This window comes from Schistocerca piceifrons, chromosome 4, assembly GCF_021461385.2.
Source record: "Schistocerca piceifrons isolate TAMUIC-IGC-003096 chromosome 4, iqSchPice1.1, whole genome shotgun sequence".
Lineage (NCBI taxonomy): Eukaryota > Metazoa > Arthropoda > Insecta > Orthoptera > Acrididae > Schistocerca > Schistocerca piceifrons.
Genome location: NC_060141.1, coordinates 640,391,091 through 640,416,169, shown reverse-complemented (window position 1 = coordinate 640,416,169; position 25,079 = coordinate 640,391,091). Strand labels below are relative to the sequence as shown.

At 40.4% G+C, this 25,079-nt stretch overlaps 2 protein-coding genes across 2 annotated transcripts in view; both read right to left on the bottom strand.

The window, feature by feature from the left end:
- The window catches only part of LOC124796084 (peptidoglycan-recognition protein LE-like), a 110,948-nt gene extending 106,089 nt beyond the window's left edge, over positions 1 to 4,859 (bottom strand). Inside the window, exon 1 of the mRNA XM_047260170.1 lies at positions 4,722 to 4,859. Coding sequence (XP_047116126.1) covers positions 4,722 to 4,859 — 138 coding nt within the window. The remainder of the gene's footprint in view (positions 1 to 4,721) is intronic.
- Positions 4,860 to 22,288: 17,429 nt separating this feature from the next.
- LOC124796083 (lipase 3-like) overlaps positions 22,289 to 25,079 on the bottom strand; it is a 121,809-nt gene continuing 119,018 nt past the window's right edge. The window contains exon 8 of the mRNA XM_047260169.1: positions 22,289 to 23,628. Coding sequence (XP_047116125.1) covers positions 23,479 to 23,628 — 150 coding nt within the window. The 3' untranslated portion in view covers positions 22,289 to 23,478. The remainder of the gene's footprint in view (positions 23,629 to 25,079) is intronic.

The window sequence follows — 25,079 nt, the reverse complement described above, 5'->3', positions numbered from 1 at the left end:
ATATAAGTCGCCAATCAGAACTCCACAAGGCGAAATTTAATAAAGGAAACTAACAAACAGGAATACTGTGTCGATGAATTGGTACTACTAAGAACGCATCACACCTCGTCGCTAATCAAGAGGAAGAATAGAAAATGACAATTATTGTACGAAGGACCATATAAAATAATCTCAATTCCACATGACGGGTGTCATGTACTAGAAGACGTCAGTACAAGGAACCTGAGGGGACTGTATTGTCATAGAGAAATATTCGCAGTAGGAAACTACTATTGTGTATCTGCGAATATAATGCTACGTCCAGTGTAAATGCACAATTGCATAAATGTAAATATGTAAATAGTAGTTACAGTGAAAATGTTATCATAAGTGATTTCGTGAATTTATATGTACTAGTCTGTAAGCCTACATGTCAGTAGGTATACTGTAGTATTAATGAATATGTAAAGAGTAAATGAGTCCTGTGTCTATGAACCTCACCTATGAACCTCACACGTGACGGATGTTAGTTGCGAGTTGGTTCGTGTGTTTGTCTGCATTTGCTCTGTTTGGAGCACTTTCTTTTTTGTGTACCGTTTTGAGAACGTTTTCCTTATTCGGTTGTATTTGCTATTAGCTATCGTGAGCCTTTGTACTGTTAGATGAATCGAATATGTACATCTGTCCCATAATCTGCTAATAATTCTAACAAGAATATGAATGAATGAGTATAAATGAACTTAAATAAAAATGTATGCTATCAAATATATAAATGTATTTGTATCTACACATTTCAGTGATGATCCTATGATCAGAACAATGTAGAGGATTCCAAGAGCCATCATGTAATTTTTTTGGCGGTATATGAACTTTGTCATCATGTTCTTACAATATAGAATAATGTGAACATGAACAAAGATCATTACTTTATGAAGTGTCAATTGTATAGGAGACTGTCTGTTGTGTGGTTGATGAGACACTAGCAGTAATCAGGACAGTGAGGCGTGTCTTACAAGAACTGTGAAAGTCTAGTAGATGCGTGAAAAACTGTGTTTTCGTTTAAGGGAGAGATGAACAATGATTACAGCTGTGGTCAGTGAACATATGAACGCCCACAGGGTGTTAACGTTAGTAGCAACGACGCGGACGTTGAATAACTGTTAACAGCATAAAAATTGATATAAAATTCCAGACCTCTAATAAGCTGTTGTGAGTCATCTTTATCCTGTCAAATGTAATGAGACAGACTGTACTGCCAGCCGCGTGGCAACACTATAATGCAACGCTGGTTCCGCAGCGCCTCACGCAATAAACAGAGCACACGATGGACACCAGACTGAAAAACAGTACAGTTTCGCACACGTGCATAGCTAATTAAAGTTGACAGTGAATCACTACATTCAAATGAACAGTGTTAAAATGCAGAACATCGTCCGAAAACAAACTGTATTAATCCGTGTGAATGAAAGTGAACCTGCAACTAACACTTCTTCCACAGGGTGAATTTAATAATTACCTTATTACTGACACCCCTTTTCGACATTTCATGTACCCACCTTGGACGAGAGGAACGGGGAACGAGGGAAGCAGGACCTGCTGCATTAATACTTCCAGGTGGCAACAGATCCGTGCGGCCGGCGGCAGCCGACGCTCCATCCACGCGGTAGGGGGCGGTAGGCAGCGGTTTCCACCTGCCCTCCATCCACCGGCTCGACACGGGGGCGGCTACACGACGTCGTCGGGGAATCGTCATACGAACTTGTGTTATTTTGAACTACATGAACTTTTAATTTTCATGTTGAACCTCGTTGAAAGACTCTTTTGACCTCTGGTACAACTAAACACAAACATAAATACTTGTGTTCAAAGTATTTTCGGTTGTAATCATGTCAAGCTTGACAGATCCGAGTAGATAACTATTCGCTTATAGCCCCTAGGACGGTTTTGTTCCCGGCTTTTCGGATCCGGGGAACCCGGAGGGGGGGGGGGCTGGAAGGGGAGGGGTAAGTTAATCCAGGAAGTCTCCGCCGCATTTTCCAAGATTTTACACTTACTGAAGTAATTTACACAATTACATCAACACTAATTGTGCCATGTGTCACTCAGTGTTATATCTGAACATTTCCATAATGAAAACAGGGTGTCAAGGAGGTGAAAATGAACAATAAGCAAAGTGGATATGGTGGTTTGATAAAAAAAATTACAATACATCAACTAGTTTTTTTCTTAGCCCAAGGGGCAATGTAATATCCACACCTATGTTTTATTCAAAATAATCTTCACGACAGCATTGCATGTGGAATGGGACTGAACATTGACCTATTCTCGTAATACTAATAAAAAACACTTCACCGTAAATAAAATAATAAGTAATTATTGTCAATGACATAATTTAATATTTTGTAAAAATTTATATCTCATACAATACCAAGTAAAAAGATAATGAAAATCTTTTGTTATCTACAGCTTTGTTCAAACTGTTGTACTCATAGAATGTGACTGATGTCTCATAACACAGAGGTCTATAAAAATCTGTATTATGTTGCTAACCGATATTTGAAAACAGAGTTTATGTGTGATTGAAGTGAATCTTCTCTTTTTGGAGTTTGATTCATTGTAATTCTCGTCCTACATAAAAGTTTTTTGCTTAGCTACTAAAGAGTGCTGCCATTAGTGGCATTGATCTGCAGCGCAGTTTATCGGTAAATGGCGAATATCAATATGTCTTGTAACACTGAGAAATATTTTCAAATATTAATGCATATAGTAAATGTGAGAAATCATATATATATATATATATATATATATATATATATATATATATATATATATACTATTACGAGTAAAACACAGCCTGAAGCAGAATCGATGAATCGATAAGTGATTCTCTAATGTTGCCTGTCATCTTAGGGAAATAATGCAGTGGCAGTTTTAAATTGATTTTAAATACAGACATAATGTTGTTGGTTGTAATTGCGGTAATAATTGTGCATTGTTGGGCGAGGAACCACTCTGCGGTAATAAATTCCAGTTAGACTATGAACATATTGAACTTCTATGAATGAAAACAGCATCTTACATATAAGTTCTTATCTGCTGATGTATGAAGCCTGGTAATTTCGTAACAATTGTTATGAAATATTTTGACAGGAAAATATGTTAGTGTTGTGTATTTTTTGAGACAAAACTGTTCATTTTACTCAAAGAAAAGTTTTGTCACCTCGAATAACAGTAGCATTAAATTTGATAAACGACTTGCCACTAGCAAAGAGCGTTTTAAACAAAACACTGAAATTACTGAAAATCATTAATTTGTTTAGTTCAGATTACTTATCAGGCATTTTGCTTGTTTGCTGATTATAAATGATTACTTTTGTGAATGAACATAGTGACATTTACACTGTCTGACAAACAACATTCCTACATGTTCCCAGGTGGAGACTTCTTTAACAAAATAACGTTCATTAGTTGGAAAATGCAGTGATTAAATAAAATTTCATGTTAGATTAATAATAAGTAACTAATTTTACTGTAATCTTGCTGAACTTGTACAACACAACACATGCACAATTACACCATAAGTCACACTGTCAAGAAACAATGTATGTTGATTTCATTTCCAAAGTTAATTGTTCAGGAAATTTGTGAGCTACAGAGAACCACTTCCAGAAAGCAGATGCCACGTATTGTCGCTTCTGCTCTGTGATGTAGAGGTGCACTGGTGCTTTAAAATAGTTTAGTAAAACAGGTTTAAAAGAAAATGTTGGTTTAAAACTGTTTAAACTGTAGAATTTGATGTTTGTGAAAAGAATAACAGTGTGAGAAGACATTATATATGTAGTTCATATTCTGTACTTCAACCTCAAAATTTACAGTTACTACATAAAGTAATCGTTTTAAATCTAAAGGCACTACTTAAAGGTTTTGCTTCCATGATTGCAGACAGTAGCTATTCATTTGGACTAGAAGTAAACCAAAATTAATAGCACTCCCTTTGGTCCTGAACAGAGAGATCACTTGACGTGCCAAATAAATTCACATAGAAGCATTCAGTAGTTGACAGCACTTCCTCAGAATTTGAACAGATAGATCACTAAAACAACAAACAAGTTCATAAAATTATAGACACAGCTTCCAATATCCAGATGACCATGAAACTGAGTCCTCATCAGAGCAAAGAAAATTACTTTCTTACAATTATTTACACATGCTCGATCCGAATTATACTTGGGGTTCCACTCCATTTAGACAGGTTTTTCTGTTCGTATTTGAGCCAAACCGTTTTGGACTTTTGTGTCATTCCAGCCATGAATGGACCAGTTGCATTCTGCCCTAGCTGGGGTTAGTGATAAGTTTTAAAATCCTGGATACTAAACTGTACCAACCTTACTGCATGCACAACCCCAACCACGAGCTCAATGGAGACATGTGATTAGCAACAGCCCTGACACAATCTTTCAGAAACAAAACAACATTAGCTCGAAATTCCTCCAGATTTGCCTGAATCAAGTTGAAGCAAATTATTTAGTGTTGCTACATAGCTCATTCCTTTTCTTTCCTCATTATATTAACAGCCCATCTCCTATACTGTGGGTCCAAAAGGTTTGTTGCATGTGGATCATTTTGGGTGTTAATTTTTTCCTACAGTTTTTCCTATCTGACTAGCCTTCAGCGGAAAATATTTTACTTTCCTTCAGCAGTACCTCTACGTCAGCTGAAATCACAGTAATAATCTCACATACCTCCAACAAAATGGTACTGTCTGCTTCTGCTGACATTATATTGTCACACATAGGGTTCAATAACTTCAAAGCATCTTCCATTTTCTGCAGTGTCTCATACTCTAGTATGGCTGTCTTCAGAGTCTTGTCGAACAGCATAGCGGAAGAGTATAGCTTCCCTGTTTCTTAACCAGCTATCATAATCTGTTTCTACGACAGTCCATCAGGAGATGGAAGTTTGAGTGTGACAGATGAAAAATGGCTCTAAGCATTATGGGACTCAACATCTGAGGTCATAAGTTCCCTAGACTTAGAACTACTTAAAACACAATCATGCCTGAGGCAGGATTCGAACCTGCGACCGTAGCAGCAGCGCGATTCCGGACTAAAGCGCGTAGAACCGCTCGGTCACCAGAGGCCGACCGGCCTTTAAAGCGGCTGACAGAAGACACACTGCAGTTTTGTTTCCTCTTAGCCACCAATCTTGCATTGTAAACACGGATATACTTCAAATACATAATTACCTTCTTAATTAAACAGTTAAGTTTATGAAGCACTTCTAGAACTACAATATCTTCTATCTACAGATTTATGCTATGCAGCCTATGCTGACAGTATGCAGATATTGTCAGTTTAAAATGTTGCCTGCAGCCAGTGTTCTTTGAGAATTGTCTGTTAACAACAGCAATGAAATTTGCATTGCCTATCTGTTTTACGGTATCCAGACGATATGGGAAGTTCCACTTTCTCTTCGGAATTAAATGATGATGAGGTCCCATACTTCGAGGAGCGTAGGGGATGATGCAGGAGACCCGCACTGACGTACTAGGCAAGGTCCTGGCGGAGGTGGTTTGCCATTGCCTTCCTCCGACCATAATGGGGATGAATGATGATGATGAAGACGACACAGCAACACCCAGTCATCTCGAGGCAGGAAAAATCCCTGACCCCGCTGGGAATCGAACCCAGGACCCCATGCGAGGGAAGCGAGAATGCTACCGGAAGACCACGAGCTGTGGACTCTTCAAAATTAATTCTCATGTAAAGTACTAGATCTGAAATAGTTATTATGAGACTAACCACCTTGTGGCCTGCAATATCTGTCCAGCTAGCCACAACTAATATGAGTGAATATGACTTCTGCATCATCAACGTAACAGCTGGCTGCACGCATTGGTGTTCGGTGGTGGAAAGAATCTTGGCAGCATTTGGATTCTAGCAGTGGAAGGAATACACCTGCTGTATACACTTCTCTAACAATATCTTTGTCAACTCCTGAATCTGGACAGTTATAGATGAAATGCCAGACGATAACATATCACACTGACAAATATTGTGAATGCTTACTCATGAGTGTCACTTTGAAGCAATTGATTCCACTGTATTGTCTGCAGTTATCACTGTTTTGACTACTAAGTAGGGTAACATATTTGACTCTACTCAGATATATGCTTTTCAATGTTTAATTTTAATCTAACACCTCACATCTGATAGAAAGTAAATACTGAACAAACCTAGCTAATTTTTTTCAATCTTTTCTTGCTGGCTTCCCATTTAACTCTCTCCAATGTGGAGCAAGTATTAAATTCTGATTTGCTGTCTTCTCACAAGAACAGTGATTGGCATCCTTGGGTAGTTAAAACTGAATATAATGACAGGTAAAGATAAAACGGGTTTGATTATGTCTTAGTCATGACTATTAAATTATTTTAACATTTCAGTTTGCCTTAGTAAAATGAAGTTTTCACAGACAGTGTTTACTTCTGTTACAACCTATGGGCTGAGAGGTTACGGGTGAAAGCCATCAACATAAAGTGAAGTTTCATCCTAGGTTGCAGCAGACATTCTCACAGGTTAATCACTCTGTTGATTGCTTAGAAAGTTTATGTAACGCTAAAAGTGGGCAACAGTATCCGACCTGGTCAGTCATTGCACTACTGTTATTTTGTAAGGTTTCAGTGTGCGTTTGTGCACAGCTGCACAAACAGATGCTACTGTCACTCTTTATCACCAGAAGACTAGATATTATTAATTCACTTAATCATAAATTTCAGGTGTGAAAGTCGATTTTATGTGAAAGTAGATTTTCAACTAGCATAGCAGTGAAAGCAAAAGGAAGGAAGTCAATAAATTTGGAGCATTACTTGCGCTGATACTGGCTATCAACTGGAAATAAAAAAAGGTGGAAAAAACCAGCATCAGACATCTCATTGGCTCATTAGTTCTTGGCTACTTTAAAAATCAGCACAAAATTTGAATTTTTATTGTCTTTTAGAAAAAAGAAATGTTAATAGACCTTTCCCCTCATTACTTTTACCACTAGAGTTTACAAAGGTGCTAACTTTATTGGGTGTATTGGCTTATATTTGATGTCATTGAAGCATAATAGTCTCAGAAAAATCTACATCTACATCTAAGTGATTACTCTGCAATTCACAATAAAGTGCCTGGCAGAGGGTTCAATGAACAACCTTCAAGCTGTCTGTCTACCGTTCCACTCTCGAACGGCAGGCGGGAAAAACGAGCCTTAAATTTTTCTGTGCGAGCTCTGATTTCTCTTGTTTTGTCGTGATGATCATTTCTCCCTATGTAAATGGGTGCCAACAGAATGTTTTCGCAATCGGAAGAAAAAAACTGGTGATTGAAATTTCATGAGAAGATCCCGTGGCCTTTGTTTCAATGATTGCCACTCCAATTTACATATCATACCTGTGACACTATCTTCCCTATCTCGCGATAATATAAAGCGAGCTGCCCTTCTTTGTACTTTTTCGATGTCATCCGTCAGTCCCACCTGATGCGGATCCCACACTGCACAGCAATACTCCAGAATAGGGCGGACAAGCGTGGTGTAAGCAGTCTCTTTGGTAGACCTGTTGCATCTTCAAAGTGTTCTGCCAATGAATCGCAGTCTTTAGTTTGCTGTACCCACAATATTATCTATGTGACCGTTCCAATTTACGTTATTTGTAATTGTAATCCCTAAGAATTTAGTTGAATTTACAGCCTTCGGCTTTGTGTGAATTATCGCATAATCGAAATTTAGCTGATTTCTTTTAGTACTCATGTGAATAATTTCACACTTCCTTATTCAGGGTCAATTGCCACTTTTCGCACCATACAATATCTTATCTAAATCATTTTTCAAGTCGTTTTGATCATCTGATGACTTTACAAGACGGTAAATGACAGCATCATCTGCTAACAATCTAAGACGGCTACTCAGATTGTCTACTATGTCGTTAATATAGATCACGAACAATAGAGGGCGTATAACACTTCCTTGGGGAACGCCGGATATTACTTCTGTTTTACTCGATGACTTTCCGTCTATTACTACGAACTGTGACCTTCCTGATAGGAAATCACGAATCCAGTCGCACAACTGGGGCGTTACCCCGTAGGCACGCAGTTTGGCTAGAAGACGCTTGTGAGGAACGGTGTCGAAAGCCGTCTGTAAATCTAAAAATATGGAATCAATTTGACATCCCCTGTCGATAGCACTTATTACTTCATGAGTATAAAGAGCTAGTTGTGTTTCACAAGAACAATATTTCCTGAAACCGTGCTGTCTATGTGTCAATAAATCGTTTTCTTCGAGGTACTTCATAATGGCCGAATACAGTATATTTTCCAAAACCCTACTGCAAATCGAAGTTAGTGATACAGGCCCGTAATTCAGCGGATTAATCCTATTTCCCTTTTTGGGTATTGGTGTGACTTGAGCAATTTTCCAGTCTTTAGGTACAGATCTTTCTGTGGGCGAGTGGTTGTATATAATTACCATAGACTTACTAAATAAAAATTAGACCGCGCATTGGCGCTAGTGTTGCGTTCCCACTTTGAACGTGACAGAAGCCGCCATTTGCTGGGAAACAGTGTGTAAACACGGTTCGTTCGTGTGCTGCTTTTAATTGTAACAGTAAGAATGGAAGCAAAGACGAAGACGGAAACAATGTTACATTTCAGAGGTCAGTCATTTCTGGTGGTTTGTTACTTTCTATTACTTGCATATAGTATTTTCATGGAGAAATAATACATCATGAGCGTTTGTTTTTGTTTAGGTTTCCCCTTAAAAATGATTTTCTAAATCTGAAATGGATAGTTACTACTCGGAGAGAGAACTTCCAACCGACTGCAAATCATTTGCTGTGCTCTCTTCATTTTGAAGAGAATTGTTACATGGAAAATTATGTAAATAGACGTCAACTGAAGGACGATGCAATACCGACAGTATTTGGATTTCCAACTCATTTGAGAAAGGTATAGTGTCTTGAAAATCGTGCAATATAGGCATAGGTTAAATATTGTGGAAATACTGTCAGTGTGTATAATTCTGAGCGTTCCTTTTCCAGGTTACCAAGGCAAGGGAACCGCCAAAGCCAAGAAATGTTGAGACAGCAGAAAACGCGTGTGTAGATGTGCACGTTTCTGGTTACACTGGGGACCACAATCATTCATTTCCATCAAGTCCAAGTAAACTGAAGGAAAAGTTCGAAAAAATTGAAGAAAGGAAGGAAGCAAAAATTGTGCAATATAAGACTAAGTTAAATACAGTGAACAAAAAGTGCAAAACACATACGCAGAAGATTTGCAAATTAGCAAATATTTTAGAAGAACTAAAAGCTAAAAACTTAGTAAACGATAAAGTAATCTCGCTTATTAACGTTACTCACAGTGACATGTTATTGGAGATCCTAGATGGAAGCAAAAACAGATCACAGCAATATTCGGATAGGTTGAAAGCTTTTGCTATAACTTTAAATTTTTATTCACCTGCTGCTTACAGGTATGTTCACAGTACATTTAATTTATCCCTACCACATGCAACTACTTTACGGAGATGGTACAATTGTGTTGAAGGTTTGACAGGTTTTACGTCAGAAAGTTTTGGCGTTATAAAGGCAAGAGTTGCAAAATCGTCTTGTGAAGTGTTTTGTGCGTTAATTTTTAGTGAAATGTCAATGAAAAAGTGTGTTGAGTGGGATGGAAGTGAATTTGTAGGCTATGTTAATTTTGGGTGTGTGCCAACAACATCAGGACTACAGAGTGTTGAATGTAAAGAAGCATTAGTTCTTATGGCAGTAGGTGTCAACGATCATTGGAAGACCCCTATAGGATACTTCCTAACTGATGGTGTTTCTGCCTAGGAGAAGAAAACAATTATTGAAATGGGCATTAAAGTGTTGTATGATGTAAATGTCAGTGTGTTAGCTGTTACTTGTGATGGACTTTCCACTAATATTGCAATGGCAAAGGAGTTAAGGGCAAATATTGCTGTTGAAGATATGAAACCCTATTTTTCTCATCCTGTTACAGGTAACACTGTATATATAATTTTAGATCCTTTCCATATGATAAAGTTAGTTAGAAATATGTTTGGTACATATAAGAATTTAGCTGATGGAAGTGGAAGGAAAGTCTCCTGGCACTATATAGAAAAGCTGCATTATACACAAGAAAGGGAGGGGCTTACTCTGGCTAATAAACTGAAATTATTGCACCTGAACTTTGGACAACAAAAAATGAAAGTGAAGTTAGCTGTCCAGGTATTAAGTGCTTCAGTTAGTTCTGCACTGCAATATTTGTGCTGCGATTTAAAATTAGAGGAATTTCAGGGATCTGAAGTAACAGCAGACTTTTATCTTATTTTTGATCAAATATTTGATATGTTCAATTCAAAACATCCTTTGGCTAAGGGATACAACACACCAATGCGGGAGAGTACTAAGTCTGTTTGGGAGCCTTTCCTTGAGACAGTAGCTGGTTATTTGACATCCCTTAAAGATACAAATGGGAAGCTATTATGTAAAGGTAATAGGAAGACAGCTATACTTGGGATATTAGCACTGTGTGGAACTATTAAAGGCTTGTATAATGATGTAATCATGACAAAAAAGATGAACTACTTGCTGATGTACAAGTTTAGCCAGGATCATCTGGAAATATATTTTTCTTCAGTTAGATCTAGGTTAGGATGGAATAACAATTCATCCTACCTGCAGTTCAGAGCAGCATATAGTAACCTCCTCCTTTCAAATGAGGTCAGACCTAAGGCAACTGCTAACTGTCAGGTTCAAGATGATACATGTCTTTTACCTTGGACTGGGAAAAATAAGCGTGTTTTGTATTACCCAGTTGAGTTTTGCAACAGCAGTAGGTATGACTGTACTGATGAAAGAAATGTGAAGTCTGTCTCTGACCATGATTAGGTGATACTGCCAAATAACGTATTAACAGAGTACACTAGTAATGTTGTTGTGTATATTGCAGGTTTTGTTGTGAAACATATGGTAAAGAAATTGAATTGCAGTTCTTGGGTGCATAGTTTATTTAGTGTAGAAGCAGTTCAGTTCTCTGATTTATTAAGGAGGAAAAACAATGGTGGCTTGATTATGCCATCAGCAGGAATAATTGTGGTTTGCAGAGAAGCTGAGAAAATAATACAGCTACAGGTTGCAAAATCAACTAATGTAATTCAAAAAGCAATACACTCATTGAAATAATGTCACATGTTGTGCCAATAGTAATGCAGCAGGACTTATTTCCTGAACTGAAGGACCACCTGATGGAAAATTTTTTCCCAGAGAATCATTTGTACATTATTGTAAAATCAATTGTAAGGCAGTATGTTACTGTTCGTTGTCACCATATTACAAACACATGCAATGCAAAATTGCACAAAAAAGTTATTAGACAGACACTGACAAAATCAATTGTATTTCAAAATCAGTGATGGGTGAAATTTGACGTTTTTTAATTAAAAATCTAACTGTTTAAAATTGAAAATAGCGTTGTTGTATCATTTCAACTCTTGCCTTTTACCACATGTGTATGAATAATCCAGACAGTTGAAAATGTCTTTCTTATGTATGTGTACAAAATTTAATCCTGTGTACTTAATTATGCCAATTAATGTCTGTAGTGTGGTGGTCCTACCTCACACCTCGTACCTCCTTCTACTGAACATTACATCTGTAGTATTACATGGGGTGTGGAATGAAGTTAGAGATGTACATGTCAGTCTAAGACAGTGAAAAGTCATTACATCATTGTACTCAAGTGCTAATTCTATAACCAAAATAATAAATTTAAGATTTACTGAATAGATTTCAAGGAGTAGCCACATAGAAATTTCTTTGATTGTTTTGACCTCCATTACATGACATTTAACGTGCTCTGGTAAGTTATTGAAAACATGGATAGCTGACTCTTCTTAATACGTTTAAGTCTTTGCAGCGGCTCTTTTTGGTCCTAGTATTTTATTTCCATGCTTTCACCATTTATTTAAAGTGAGAAATGTTTATAATGATAAGGGGTATTAATGGATAGTTGTCAAAATACCAATGATAGGTTGTTACAGGATGTTCTTGAAGTGACGCTACATCTTGGTTGTGATAAACCAATACGTGATGCCTCTGAGTTATAGATTAAATTGGAACGTAGCAATTTGTTTGCAAAGCCAATTAATGCAAATGTAAATGTAGGTGACAGCAGAGTGTTCTATAGCCTAACCTGATGTCTAAATTTACACCTTATACTGTATCTAATAAACTTTCTGCTACAAAAATTGCAAGCTACATAGGGAAAAAGTTCCAGATTAGATTACAGACAAAGGTATTTCGTTGCATGTCAAGGACTTATATTATATTTGCATATAAATTACTAAAAACACTAACAGGGTTAATGTACTAAGTTGAACTGAATGAAGAACTAGGCACATGATAGGTATTTAGATTTTTAATCAAATAATATTAAGTATGAACCAGAGGTAGGTTGAATAATTGCGTTTAGATACTTAACATGTGTTGTCAGGTGGTGATTATACTTCGTAAATGGTCAAATATTGGATCAAATGTTGCAAACTCAACCACTTTCAGAGGTGCTATCAGTGTTAAAAACTAATGTGCGAATGAAATTCCTACGGTATTTAAAGTGATATTGGTTATTACAATTATTCATACCAAAATTCAGGTCCAGACAATACTGTGCTAAACAAAAGTAAGCGTGCAAAATGTACACAGTAGTCGGCAAAAAGCAAACAGGACCTGACAGGAAAATTACGTGAATTAAATAATAATCGTACTATTTGCTACTTTAAAAGTTTCATGTAATTAGCCGACGGCTGTGGCCGAGCGGTTCTAGGGGCTTCAGTCTGGAACCGCACGACCGCTACGGTCGCAGGTTCGAATCCTGCCTCGAGCATGGATGTGTGTGATGTCCTTAGATTAGTTAGGTTTAAGTAGTTCTAAGTTCTAGGGGACTGATGACCTCAGATGTTAAGTCCCACAGTGCTCAGAGCCATTTGAACCATTTTTTTCTCATGTAATTATCTAATGCAAATAACTCGATGTAAACTCGCTCCACCTTGTCAGGAAAGAGGCTTACATTCTTAAATTTCGCGTCTCTATGCAGACGTATTTCGGAAATTAGGAAACTTCATTCATTTAAGTATACTATTAAAATAGACTCGAATACTCAGTATTTTTTTAACAAAAATTTGTTTAATTTGTGCTTAAATTTGCTCTTATTGCGTCTCATATACTTCAAATCACAATCCCAGTACTAGGATTCATCCCTGCAAATGGCGGCGGTCAGCTGCTTCAATTGGGGGACAGTTGCCCCGCTTCTCCACTACGGCGTGGCAGCGGCTTGATAATTGCTAAATATGGATCTATTTTATCAGCATACTCTGAGAGGAACCTGACTGTTATACAATCTGGACCGGACGCCGTGCCTTTATTTAGTGACTTAAGCTGCTTCGTTACGCCGAGGATATCTACTTCTACGTTTCTCATCTTGGCAGTAGTTCTTGACTGGAATTCAAGAATATTTACTTCGTCTTCTTTGTTGAAGGAGTTTTAATAACTCTGCTTTAGTGGCACTGTCGTCAGTGACTTCATCGTTGTTAGGCGCGTAGTGAAGGTACTGATTGCGTCTTGCCACTGGTGTGCTTTATGTACGACCAGAATCTCTTTGGATTTTCTGCCAGATTCCAAGACAGATTTTCGTTGTGGAAATTAAAAACATCCCGCATTGAAGTATAATCCATATTTCGAACTTCTGTAACGCTTTAGCAATCTTGGGAATTTTGCTTTATTTTAAATTTGACATGCTGTTTTCGTTGCTTCTGCAACAACGATCTGATCCGTTTTGTGTACCATGGGGGATCAGTACATCACTTATTAATTTACGTGGTATATATCTCTCAGTTGCTGTCGATATTATCTCTTTGGAAAAAAATGGTTCAAATGGCTCTGAGCACTATGGGACTCAACTGCTGTGCTCATCAGTCCCCTAGAACTTAGAACTACTTAAACCTAACTAACCTAAGGACATCACACACATCCATGCCCGAGGCAGGATTCGAACCTGCGACCGTAGCAGTCGCACGGTTCCGGACTGCGCGCGTAGAACCGCGAGACCACCGCGGCCGGCTATCTCTTTGAAAACATTCCACAAATTTTCTGCACTTACATGATCAGATCGGAAGGAGTGAAGACTGTCTCTTAAAAAGGAGTTAAGAGGAATTTTATCAGTTTTTTTAAATAGATAGATTCTTTTTGATGGTTTAGGTGTTACGGTATTCAGCCTAGCAGCGAATGCCTTGTGGTCGCTAATCCCTGTATTCGTCACAATACTCACTATTTGTCCAGGATTGTTTGTTGCTAAGAGGTCAAGTATGCTCTCACAACCATTTACTCTTCGAGTGGGCTCATGAACTAATTGTTCAAAATAATTTTCTGTGAAAGCATTCAGTATAATTTCGAGGGTAGATTGAAGTCACCACCGACTATAAATGTATGAGCGAGGTACTTATTTGAAATGAGACTCAAGTTTTCTTTGAACTGTTCAGCAACTATATCTTCTTAGTCAGGCGGTCGGTAGAACGATCCAATTAATAGTTCAGTCCGATTGTCAGGTATAACCTCTACCAATACTATTTCACACGAACTATCTGCTTCAATTTCGCTACAAGGCAAACTACCTCTGGCAGCAATAAATACTCCACCACCAACTGTATTTAATCTATCCTTTCTGAAGACTGTTAGATCGTTTAAAAAAATTTCGGCTGAACTTATTTCCGGCTTTAGACAGTTCTCTGTACCTACAAATATTTGAGCTTCAGTGATTTCTATTAGGGCTTGGAGCTCTGATTCTTTCCCATCACAGCTACTACAATTTACAACTACAATACCAATTGTTTCTATAACTACTTTACTGCATTTTACCTGCCCACTTTCAGACCGACGCCCTTTCTTTGGTTCCCTGAGACCCTCTAACCTAAAAAACCGCCCAGCCCCTTCCACACAGCCCTCGATACCCGTGAAGCTGCCTCCTGTGTGTAGTGGACTACTCACCTATTAAGCGCAACCCGGAAACCCACCACCCGATGGCGCAAGTCAAGGAATCCGCAGCCTACACAATCACAGAACCGCCTGAGCTTCTGATTCAGACCCTCCACTCGGCTCTGCACAGTCGGTTCTATCGACGATGCTGCAGATGGTGAGTTCCACCTTAATGTCGGAAGCAAGACTGGTAGTGTTTACCGTTTCCGCTAGCCACCCGAAACCAGACAGAATCTGCTCCGATCCAAAGTGACTCATGTCATTGGTACTGCCATGAGCCACCACCTGCAGTTGGCTGCATCCCACACTCTTCATGGTATCTGGAAGCATTCTTTCCACATCCAGAATGACACGCCTCCCCCCCCCCCCCCAGAATGCACACGGAGTGCACACTGGCTTCCATCCCCTCCTTGGCAGCCATGTTCCTAAGGGGCCCCATTACGTGCCTAAAGTTGGAGCTCCAAACTACCAGAAAACCCACCCTCTTTGAATGTCCAGAACTTGCGGACTGAGAAGCTTCCTCTGGAACAGGGTGGATGACTGCATCCGGCTCAGTGACGTCGTCAGCCACAGATAACGCCCAAAACATGTTCGTCAAACGAACCGGGGAGGACCTATGATCGGCCCCTCGGAAAGTTTTTCGCTGCCTGCCAGACCTCAGCGTAGGCAGTACCCGAGGTGGTCACAGCAGTGGACCGATTTGAGGACATGTGGGACGTGCTCAGTGTCCCTCACATCCCCACATTCGATGCCCCACAGTGACGCCCCTTGGCAGCAGCCTCAAGTTGTGTGGCGGAAGTCAAAGCAGCCTGGAGCTGTGAGCGGAGGGTCGCCAACACAGCTGACATATGTACACAACAATCACAGTTCCTGTCCATTACTGCAATTATTAGCAGCAGGAAATCGAAGTACTCTCTCACTGTTGGTCTAACCGACACTGAGTTGTTCTAACCAAACAAACAAAAGCCTGTACGATACCAGGGTCGATAGCAATGGCGGTACTGTACATTGCACCGTTATCGAAATAAAAGGTTGTGCCTAGTAAGCACTCGAACACGCATGAAATTATAAAAATAAAATAGTAACTACCACGATAACTGAAAATAAGTCGCTCCTGTTTGAAGCTTGTAAAAATATGTAACAAGCGAACTGTGTACTCGCCTTATTAGTAGCAGGAATTAGCGGTGCGCTCTCGCTGACGGCCTAACCGACACTGAGCACTTATAACCATCCAAACAGAAGCCTGTACGATACAAGGGTCGATACAGTGGTCGATAGCAACGGCGGTACTGTGGACTACACTGTTATTCAAATAAAAGGTTGTGTCTAATAAGCACTCAAACACGCAAGAAATTACAAAAATAAATTAGTAACTTACCCGATAACTGAAAATAAGTCGCTCCTGTTTGTTGCTCGTAAATAAAAGGAACAAGCGAATGGTGTACTCGTCTTATTAGCAGCAGGCACTAGCGGTGCTCTCTCGCTGACAGTCTAACTGGCACTGAGCTGTTGTAACCAACCAAACAATGGCGGCCTCATCAAGTATGACCCAGTCACTCTCTCATTAATGGCAGGAAATCCATACACATACTCAATATTCCACCAGCTTCATCAAGTTCAGAATGGTAATAACACTGGCATAAGTTAAACAAACCATAGAAGCTGGTGGTGTTTCAAGTTTGTAACCACCCTCAGTCAGTTGTGATGACTTGGCAGATGAAGACAGTGAGGTCAATTGAAATATTTTAAATACCTTGTGCGAAATTTTAGCTCCAGTTGCTTTGAACTCTGGGTCTTATGTAGTCTGTCAAATCTGTTTAGTGCCTCATCAAATAAAGCATGTGTCCCCTTTAATGTAGGCTGTCAGTACGAGTTTCAGGAGCATTATCATTATAAGTTGCATTTTTTATATTTCCACACTTACATATCTGATCTATAGATTTTTTTAAATATCATGTTTCAAAAGGGTATATCTTTCACATGTGTGTGTTATTTTTTATAATTAAGTTTAGGATTCTAGTTTTCATTTATCTTTCATGCATGCTTAATGTGCTCTCCACTACATGCATGGCCAACATTCAGACAATAGTCAATCTAACATGTGATATTATCTGGTATTAATTCTAACATGTACTATTCTCAGGTGTCTGCTCAGGTCCCATGTTAATTTCACCATGATATTGCAAGAAACACATTTGTTGCCATATTCTGGTGGTCTGTGATGACTGCTGCTCTACTCATGTCTGCTTCCTACATATGTTTGCCATTACTCCCATTACACCACCCCCTCCCCCATTATCACTCCACTGCCATAACTGCCTGTGCATCTGCTGCATTGGGTAGTAGGGGGTGGCAAAGTCCAGCTGCTCACTCCCACCACCAAACCAACACCACCCACCATGGAAGATGCACAGACAAATGACAGGAGTGGAGCAATGGAGGCTTAATAGCCATATTATGTAGGATGCAGACCCAAGTAGAGCAGCAACAAGTCTGTCTGCCATAATATCATGGAGAACTTAGTATGTGACACAGGCAGACATCCAAGAATTGTGCAATAGTCATATTTGTTCCACAGTTTTGCAAGCACATCTGCAGTTTCTCCATTCACTGCTAGTACCCTGCAATGGTTTAGTTCACTCAAAGAGATGGTCATTCACAAAATCTCACAAAAAGCGACATGGGATCAGATGATCTTTTGCAATGCACATTGGGTAAGAACTAGCTGCATGAGAGTGAGTCCTACTAGCAACCATACAAACTGGCAACATACAACTGCCTCCAAGCCAAACTTTTAGTTTTGATCCATAAGCTAGACTTTACCCCAAAATCTATTTTATTTCCTGTAGAAAGTCGGTCCTGTGAAGTCAGATGACTGTTTCTGAAACACACTGTGTTATCTGAGTTTTAAGTAGTTGACAAAAACGTTACTGACTTTTAGGAAAGCGGACTGTTGTGTAGTTCTGGAGATAAGGTCACAGTTCATGAAAGCAGAAAACATTTATCAGCTGATGCAGTGCAACCAGGATAATCAAATATAGTAGACTTCCTCATTATGATCATTATCTATTTCTTTTTTACATTTTGCTGCAGTTTTCAGCAAGTAATCAAAATTGCATCACCCTTAGAAATTAAGTTTGCATTTTATCCTGAAAGTGATGTTCTTCTCTGTCTACAAGGTAAGCACTGATCAGAGCAATCATCAGTTTTTCTGTGGCAAACATTTAAGAGATTTTTATGCATTTATCTAAGAACATATTTTAAAAATCCTTGAAACATTGAGTGTGGTGAATGTGTTCAATTTCGAGTGCCTAACAAAAATGAAAATTAAAATGACAGTAGTATAAAGGCAGTATCTCTGTTCATAAATAGTATAAAATGTTTTTGTAAAACATCTGGAGCAAATTAAAAATGTGTGAATACATATAGATAGATATCTCAATGGCAAAACATGTGTTGTCCACTCAGAAGTACTGATTTTAAATAAATGAAAGTACATATATAAAAAATGAGATCATTTTATTTAAATAAATTAATACCCAAACTGCTACAACACAGTTTTCAGGTCTGACAAGGATACATAACATTTCACTGCTGGCAATGGCATTCATCAAAAGGTAGAACATATACACTGTTTACAGTTTAGCAACATGATAACAATACAAACAAATAGTTTTTTCTGTATATATTACAATAAATAGGAGAGTGGGCTGACAATAACACAGTGTGGAGAGATTGACAGCTAGGCTATCTCAGGCTCATTTTTGAAGTTAAGGGGCTACAATGTCAACAGCAGCACATGAAAAGTAATAAGTTTTTTATGTTTCTTCCTTGTAATTTGAATAATAACCTTTTCCAGTACTTCAGGGAGTTTCTGCTATTGAGAGTAGACATTGTGTTGCTAATACTGTTTAGATTTGCTGTACATTTTCTTTTGGGATTCTTGGTTCATAGTGAGACATTGTCTTACAGAGAGCATATTAACCACCTACAAAAGGTAACGTTGACAGTGATATATAGCTAACTATATAGTAAGTGGTTACATTAAAAAGTCTTCTTTTTACATTTATTGGTGTAAGTGTAAAGACACAGTCCAATATGTCTTCCATTTCTGAAGCCTTTTTGAGATTTGTGCATCAATAATAGCACTAATCTTTATTAATTACTTTTGCATATATTTTACAATAGAAAATCAGGTGTGTTATTCTCTTTAATTTTTACACAGTGACTTATAACTTTTCTTATAGTGAATATATTAAGGCTCCGTTCCATTCTTTTGGTACTTATCCACTCTGCCTACGTATTCATAATGTTCAGAAGCCTCTCTAACAGACTGTAGTAAATAGAGTCCTCGAAGTTACAAGTGAGTGTAAATATCTAGAGCATCAACATGAGTATAAGGAAATCAAATGATGCTGAAATCAAGGATACAAGATTTAGGCATTTCTGTGGTACAATGCTATAAACATTTAATCATGATGTTCAAAATGCATCTTTTCTCAGTTTATATGGAGTTATAGATCTGTTGCTGTTAACCAAATAAGGTGAACTGAATCATCTGAAATGAGGTTTCTCTGCTATGTAGGGGGATAGTCATTACTATAAAATGGATGGAGTACTCACATTAGACAGAAATTAAATGTGGAGTTATTTTCAGATGCTATAAAAAATAGGCAATGAAATGAGGGTATCACCTTCAGCTCATGGAAGACAGTAGACTCACTAAATTCGCTTTGCGATACAATCCCAGAGGAAAACAAAATATTAGCCATCCTTTAGAAAGTTTGCGCGAACAATTTTGAGGCAAAACAGGCTAATAAGTCCAACCTTTGACGTACATGAAACTATATAGGTGCTGAAACTTCCTGGCAGATTAAAACTGGACCTAGACGCGAGCTTTGGACCTTTTCCTTCCACGTGCTAGTTCTCTATGGGTGCTTTTCGTAGAATCTGTTTGGTTGTGGGACCTGGAAGCAGAATCTCTAGTGCTTTGTAATGATGGGGTACGAATATGGGTCACAGTTACGGCAGAGAGTCTCAAGTATTCAGAACGAGATGTAAGCATCGCCCTTGTCGCATGTATAACTATTTCCTCAATATTCATTTTGCAAAGTACAGCACGAAAAAATGAAATACACCATTCACTAATCATTGGTCGCTGCTACTGGTAGAGTTCTGGTGCATATAATATTCTTTGACTGCTAAGGTTGACGTGTCAGCCAACAAAAACACTAGTGAACTGAGACTCCATAAAGTACTTCCCCGATTCAGAAGTAGGGAGTGGCTGTACGTAGGGATGTCAGAAAATAACTTACACATGCCGTCCTGCTCTAAGACCAATGCACTTGTACGAGGTGAGTTTAAAGTTTTAACTGTCACCTAGAAAAATTAAAATTACTTTATTAATTTTTTGTTTGCTTGTAGATACATGTGTGCAGTCCTGGTACACATCAAAAACCCCGCGTCACAGAAGGGCAGCGTGACGCCAGAAGACGTAAAACTTAACGATGCAGCCCACTGCTAACGTGGACTATAATGTCAGAAGAGAGTACATGTTCCCAGTTTCCTGCAGACGCAGTTCTACTGAGGTGTGGATAACAGGTCCATCACAGTGTGCGATTTGAATGGTGCGGCAACAAGAATCATACTCCAAAGATAAACTATGTGAACAAAATGTTTAAATTGCATATAGATTCAGAATGAAATTCTGGCGATATATGGACAAAATGCATTGTTGTGTCCAGCAGTAGTGAAATGGTGCCAACAACTTGACCAAGGCTGCACAGACTCCTGGAAATGGAAAAAAGAACACATTGACACCGGTGTGTCAGACCCACCATACTTGCTCCGGACTCTGCGAGAGGGCTGTACAAGCAATGATCACACGCACGGCACAGCGGACACACCAGGAACCGCGGTGTTGGCCGTCGAATGGCGCTAGCTGCGCAGCATTTGTGCACCGCCGCCGTCAGTGTCAGCCAGTTTGCCGTGGCATACGGAGCTCCATCGCAGTCTTTAACACTGGTAGCATGCCGCGACAGCGTGGACGTGAACCGTATGTGCAGTTGACGGACTTTGAGCGAGAGCGTATAGTGGGCATGCGGGAGGCCGGGTGGACGTACCGCCGAATTGCTCAACACGTGGGGCGTGAGGTCTCCACAGTACATCGATGTTGTCGCCAGTGGTCGGCGGAAGGTGCACGTGCCCGTCGACCTGGGACCGGACCGCAGCGACGCACGGATGCACGCCAAGACCGTAGGATCCTACGCAGTGCCGTAGGGGACCGCACCGCCACTTCCCAGCAAATTAGGGACACTGTTGCTCCTGGGGTATCGGCGAGGACCATTCGCAACCGTCTCCATGAAGCTGGGCTACGGTCCCGCACACCGTTAGGCCGTCTTCCGCTCACGCCCCAACATCGTGCAGCCCGCCTCCAGTGGTGTCGCGACAGGCGTGAATGGAGGGACGAATGGAGACGTGTCGTCTTCAGCGATGAGAGTCGCTTCTGCCTTGGTGCCAATGATGGTCGTATGCGTGTTTGGCGCCGTGCAGGTGAGCGCCACAATCAGGACTGCATACGACCGACGCACACAGGGCCAACACCCGGCATCATGGTGTGGGGAGCGATCTCCTACACTGGCCGTACACCACTGGTGATCGTCGAGGGGACACTGAATAGAGCACGGTACATCCAAACCGTCATCGAACCCACCGTTCTACCATTCCTAGACCGGCAAGGGAACTTGCTGTTCCAACAGGACAATGCACGTCCGCATGTATCCCGTGCCACCCAACGTGCTCTAGAAAGTGTAAGTCAACTACCCTGGCCAGCAAGATCTCCGGATCTGTCCCCCATTGAGCATGTTTGGGATTGGATGAAGCGTCGTCTCACGCGGTCTGCACGTCCAGCACGAACGCTGGTCCAACTGAGGCGCCAGGTGGAAATGGCATGGCAAGCCGTTCCACAGGACTACATCCAGCATCTCTACGATCGTCTCCATGGGAGAATAGCAGCCTGCATTGCTGCGAAAGGTGGATATACACTGTACTAGTGCCGACATTGTGCATGCTCTGTTGCCTGTGTCTATGTGCCTGTGGTTCTGTCAGTGTAATCATGTGATGTATCAGATCCCAGGAATGTGTCAATAAAGTTTCCCCTTCCTGGGACAATGAATTCACGGTGTTCTTATTTCAATTTCCAGGAGTGTATATATGTGTGTGTGTGTGTGTGTGTGTGTGTGTGTGTGTGTGTGTGTGTGTGTGTGTGTGTGTGTGTGTGTCATTTTGAAGTATAACGCACCATTCAGTAATAATTACTTGCCATAATAGTGTGTAATTCACTTTCCAGAGTCCACTCATATGAAGAAAAAGTGCTCGTATAATACTTGTACGAGGTGAGTTTAAAGTTTTAACTGTCACCTTGAAAAATTAAAATTACTTTATTAATTTTTGTTTGCTTGTAGATACATGTCTGCAGTCCTGGTACACATCAAAAACCCCGCATCACAGAAGGGCAGCGTGACGCCAGAAGACGTAAAACGTAATGATACAGCCCACTGCTAACGTGGACTATAATGGTGTACGATTTTCCAGTGACTGTGTTGTCAGAAGTACAATACTATATTCCTTCGGGCATGCATGCGTGCCTGAAGGAACACGCACTGTGACGATTACAGCCGTTATGAAATACATGAAATGTGTCTGCAGTTGCGAATATGGACAACCATCAGCTGTGTAATGGAATGACGATAATCAAAATATGTGTCGAATCCGGATTTCTTTCAACTGAAATGTGTCCCCTGTACGGGAATAAACATAATGGATGTTCTAGTGCAGGCTGTACATACACGACTGACGATATGAGAAAGTTTGAGACCGGTCGTGAATCGCATTCGGATAGCCTTATGGTAAGGTGACCACTCGGGATAAGTGAGAAATACGGGTTCGAGTCCCCGTCCAGCACAAATTTCCATTGTTGTCATTCCATTATAAAGCTGATGGTTGTCCATATTTGCAACTGCGAACACATTTCATTTACAATGGTATAGTTCGTTATAGGCAGCAGGCGAAATGTTTCAGCTATGTCAGGCCAATCCTGGTGGAACTAGTCAATGCATTCTTCTCAGGCATGCTATGCTGACGCTAGGATTTCAGTCCGTACAACGACATGGACACGTACCTACAAATAAATAAATCAAATGTTTTATGTTTTTTATGTTTTCGATGTGGTGATAAAAGCTTTATGACTGTAAAAGCTTTATGACTGTGGTAGTATGGACGTTAACTGTACGATGTTGTGCGACAAAGGAGCGTATACGACGGCAGCACACAGATGGAATGAATTCATTGGTATACTTCCATAACTAGACGGCTGTTGGCAACGAAACGACGAAGTGATCCAGCGAGGCCGGTACTGACCAGCAGTCGTGTCAGTAACGCTTCAGTATGTCGACGACACGGTCGTTGAGGAGCCTGCGCTGGTCCCTGGCGATGAGGAAGTCGATGTGGGTGAAGTTGTCGTAAGGCACTCGGAACATCCCGATGCGCCGCGGCAGCAGCTCGTAGAAGCGCTGCACCTCCTGCAGACAAGCACACAGGACTGAGCATTTTACACTACCAACAAAGACCTGATCACTTAACGTCCAGAGACCCACACCAAGAAACGGATACTGTACCGCTCACTGACTTCTTCTCACGTATGTGGGCACGAACATCCGTAGAAGTTTATCCTAGAGGGACTCATTCTAAAACTGACATTTTTTACATTGCTCATCCGATGAACTCGAAGACACCAGGTGTCAAGAAATATAGGGTGTTTAAAAAGTCACGTATTATTTTCCAACTAACCACATTATTATGGACTACAAACAACATGAACATACATTGATACACTACTGGCCATTAAAATTGCTACACCACGAAGATGACGTACTACAGACGCGAAATTTAACCGACAGGAAGAAGATGCTGTGATATGCAAATGATTACCTTTTCAGAGCATTCACACAAGTTTGGCGCCGGTGGCGGCACCTACAACGTGCTGACATGAGGAAAGTTTCCAACCCAAGTCTCATACACAAACAGCAGTTGACCAGCGTTACCTGGTGAAACGTTGTTGTGGTGCCTCGTGTAAGGAGGAGAAATGCGTACCATCACGTTTCCGACTTTGATAAAGGCCGGATTGTAGCCTATCGGGATTGACGTTTATCGTAGCGCGACATTGCTGCTCGCGTTGGTCGAGATTCAATGACTGTTAGTAGAATATGGAATCGGTGGGTTCAGGAGGGTAATACGGAACGCCGTGCTGGTTCCCAACGGCCTCGTATCACTAGCAGTCGAGATGACAGGCAGCTTATCTGCATGGCTCTAACGGATCGTACAGCCACGTCTCGATCCCTGAGTCAACAGATGGGGACGTTTGCAGAACAACAACCATCTGCACCAACAGTTCGACGACGTTTGCAGCAGCATGGACTATCAGCTCGGAGACCATGGCTGCGGTTACCCTTGACGCTGCATCACAGACAGGAGCGCCTGCGATGGTGTACTCAACGACGTACCTGGGTGGACGAATGGCAAAACGTCATTTTTTCTGATGAATCCAGGTTCTGATAACAGCATCATGATGGTCGCATCCGTGTTTGGCGACATCGCGGCGAACGCACATTGGAAGCGTATATTCGTCATCGTCATATTGGCGTATCACCCGGCGTGATGGTATGGGGTGCCATTGGTTACACGTCTCGGTCACCTCTTGCTCACATTGACGGCACTTTGAACAGTGGACATTACATTTCAGATGTGTTACGAGCCGTGGCTCTACCCTTCATTCGATCCCTGCGAAACCCTACATTTCAGCAGGATAATGTACGACCGCATGTTGCAGGTCCTGTACGGGCCTTTCTGGATACAGAAAATGTTCGACTGCTGCCCTTGCCAGCACATTCTCCAGATCTCTCACCAACTGAAAACGTTTGGTCAATGGTCGCCGAGTAGCTGGCTCGTCACAATACACTAGTCACTACTTTTG